Raw genomic sequence first — 3,261 nt, 5'->3', positions numbered from 1 at the left:
AGCCACTCCACAATCCACATCTGACACCAACCGTAGAAAAATCACCAAAAGGCCAAAATGGTAATTTCGAATATTCAACTCCTATAAACCTCAGTCGGCAGTTTGCCACCACCACACCATACCACCCATTTCTATCCTCTTCCTCCATTTTCATCCCCATCTTCTTCATCTTCTCCGATCTCTGCCAATGGAACCAGTGAACGACTGGGGCAACTCTCCCCTGGTGACCGTGGACCCAGAGATCCACGATCTCATCGAGAAGGAGAAACGCCGCCAATGCCGAGGGATCGAGCTCATTGCCTCCGAAAACTTCACCTCCTTCGCTGTCATAGAGGCTCTGGGCAGTGCCTTAACCAACAAGTACTCTGAGGGCATGCCCGGCAATCGTTACTACGGCGGCAACGAGTTCATCGACGAGATCGAGAACCTCTGCCGCTCACGTGCCCTCCAGGCCTTCCACCTCGACGCCGCCAAATGGGGCGTCAACGTGCAGCCATACTCCGGTTCTCCGGCCAACTTCGCCGCCTACACGGCGGTGCTCCAACCCCATGACCGCATCATGGGATTGGACCTTCCCTCCGGCGGCCACCTCACCCATGGCTACTACACTTCTGGCGGGAAGAAGATCTCCGCGACCTCGATTTACTTCGAGAGTCTGCCTTACAAGGTCAATTCCACAACTGGGTTCATTGATTATGACAAGTTGGAGGAGAAGGCCTTGGATTTCAGGCCCAGGTTGATCATTTGCGGTGGGAGTGCGTACCCGAGAGACTGGGATTATGCAAGGTTTCGCTCTGTTGCGGATAAGTGTGGTGCGCTTTTGCTCTGTGACATGGCTCACATTAGTGGCCTTGTTGCTGCTCAGGTATGTGCCTTTTGTGGTGTTTGTTGGTGGGATTTGAATCTTTTGTTTTATTGGATTTGCTTTGCGTGTTGTTAGATCTGATGGGTTTTGCCTAATTTTTATGTTCTATGAATTGGGTTTGTGTAGTTTACTTGATTTGGTTTAGCAGATCTGGTTTTGACCTCCGGTTATGATCTATATTCATTCCCATTTGTTCAGAAGATCCACTCTAATGTTCTTGTGATATTTTTGATGTACTTCTCAATGCTTTCATTATGTATTTGTGATTCTGTGTAGATCCTGATCTTTGAAACTTTGAAATTCTTTTTCTTCTTTTTTATTTATAGCTTATAGAGTTTCATTGTATCTTTAGTGCAAGGGCACAGTTATGTTTTTTGCTTTGAGAATTTGATCCTATCATTATTCACATGCAATGTCATGCAGGTTCGGATCAGCAATTGAGCCATCACTGAGATGCAAATAGGAATGGATGTAGATTATAAAATGTGTTCTTGAGGGGATGAAAATGGAAAACTAATTTTCTTTTAGTTAATTGAATATGAAGTAGATCTGCACTGCACGTTTAGTTTTGGTTTTGCTTGTTTTCAAAATTTACGGATATGCTATGGCAGGGCTAGTAGTAGTACTGGATTATGACTTGTGTCATTTTCTTATATCTGTTTTTCTTTTTTCTCATTTTTAATAATAAAATAAAATCTCATAAATGGTTCAAAATAAGATCTATAGGAGGGCTAAATTTCATTTTCAACTCTAAATTGCATTGAGGTTATTTTTGTGCTTTTCACCTAAAGGGTGCAGCCTTGTTTGGAGTATTGAATTGCTGGCATTGCTGTCCTCTTAATAGATTGCCTTTTCTTACTCTGTTTTTCTTTTCCTCTTTATTTGGATATAGGAAGCTGCAAATCCCTTTGAGTACTGTGACATTGTCACAACCACAACCCACAAGAGCTTGAGGGGTCCTAGGGCTGGTATGATCTTCTACAGGAAGGGACCTAAACCACCCAAGAAGGGCCAACCCGAGGATGCAGTCTACGACTTTGAAGACAAGATCAACTTTGCTGTTTTCCCCTCCCTACAGGGTGGTCCTCATAATCACCAGATTGGTGCCCTAGCTGTTGCTCTTAAGCAGGCCATGTCACCGGGGTTCAAGGCCTATGCTAAACAAGTCAAGGCCAATGCTGTTGCCCTTGGAAACTACCTGATAAGCAAGGATTACAACCTTGTCACAGGAGGAACAGAGAACCACCTTGTTCTGTGGGATCTCAGGCCTCTTGGGTTGACTGGTAAATTGTTGAACTTTTTCCATCTATAAACGTGATGATCACACAGATGTTGTTGTTGTTTTTGTTTTCCTTGTGATACAATTCTAACTCCTTGATGATTTTCTTCAGGCAATAAGGTTGAGAAGCTTTGTGACCTATGCAACATCACCGTGAACAAGAATGCTGTTTTTGGTGACAGCAGTGCCTTGTCTCCTGGAGGAGTAAGAATTGGTAAGAACTGCTATACGAATTGGCTTTTCCATTGTGGATAAGAATTATAATGTATTTGATAGAAATTAAAGTTCTGCATAGAATGAAGTATCACTGTTTACTTATTGACCATGGTAGTGCTGTATTCAACAATCTATTAATTGACCATGGATGTTTAAAAACAGGTGCCCCGGCCATGACTTCAAGAGGTTTGGTTGAGAAGGACTTTGAGAAGATCGGGGAGTTCCTTCACAGGGCTGTAAGTCTCACCTTGAAAATCCAGAAGGAGCATGGGAAACTACTGAAGGACTTCAACAAGGGTTTGGTGAACAACAAGGACATTGAAGAACTCAAGGCTGATGTTGAAAAGTTCTCAGCCTCATTTGAGATGCCCGGTTTCGTCATGTCCGAAATGAAGTACAAGGATTAGGCTTGGGTAACCAATATTTTTATTATTGTCACAAATATTTCTGGGTCTCACCTGGCATTGTGTTGATCAGAAAAGGAAAAGAGAAAAAGCCTTCATGCCATAGATCAGCTGTTTCTTTTTTGTTTTTGTTTTTGGTTTTTCCCAATATCCTTTTACAAGTTTCGATGTATTATGTTACGAGTTTGAGATAAAATCCTCTCAGTAACAAAATGCGTTACTTCTGTATCCTCTTGTTCATCTACAAATAAACAATGAATTCTTATTTTATTAAATTTTATTATATCATATTCTCTGTTCTTTATTTTCATGTCTAATTAAATGTGATCGGGGTCTGAAATAAAAATGGTACCATTATACAAACAGTTTGTCTTCTCCACTTTTCATTAAATTTCTGCAATTCACAAAATCGAATTGTTTAACTCATTTGTCCATATGCTCAAGTGATATTATTGCAAGGAGTTATTTGTTTTATTAGTCTCTGAATTTAGACTCGA

General features: G+C 41.3%; 1 protein-coding gene across 1 annotated transcript; it reads left to right on the top strand.

The window, feature by feature from the left end:
• Positions 1–3,052, top strand: LOC117622879 (serine hydroxymethyltransferase 4). The gene is made up of 4 exons (XM_034353680.1): positions 1–865; positions 1,758–2,148; positions 2,257–2,358; positions 2,523–3,052. Exons 1-4 carry the CDS (start codon positions 188–190, stop codon positions 2,765–2,767), a joined length of 1,416 nt encoding a protein of 471 aa, XP_034209571.1. The 5' UTR covers positions 1–187; the 3' UTR covers positions 2,768–3,052.
• The last annotated feature ends 209 nt before the right edge of the window (positions 3,053–3,261 follow it).

This window comes from Prunus dulcis, chromosome 1, assembly GCF_902201215.1.
Source record: "Prunus dulcis chromosome 1, ALMONDv2, whole genome shotgun sequence".
NCBI lineage: Eukaryota > Viridiplantae > Streptophyta > Magnoliopsida > Rosales > Rosaceae > Prunus > Prunus dulcis.
The sequence above is the reverse complement of the archived record's forward strand: the minus strand, read 5'-3'. Positions and strand labels throughout refer to the sequence as shown.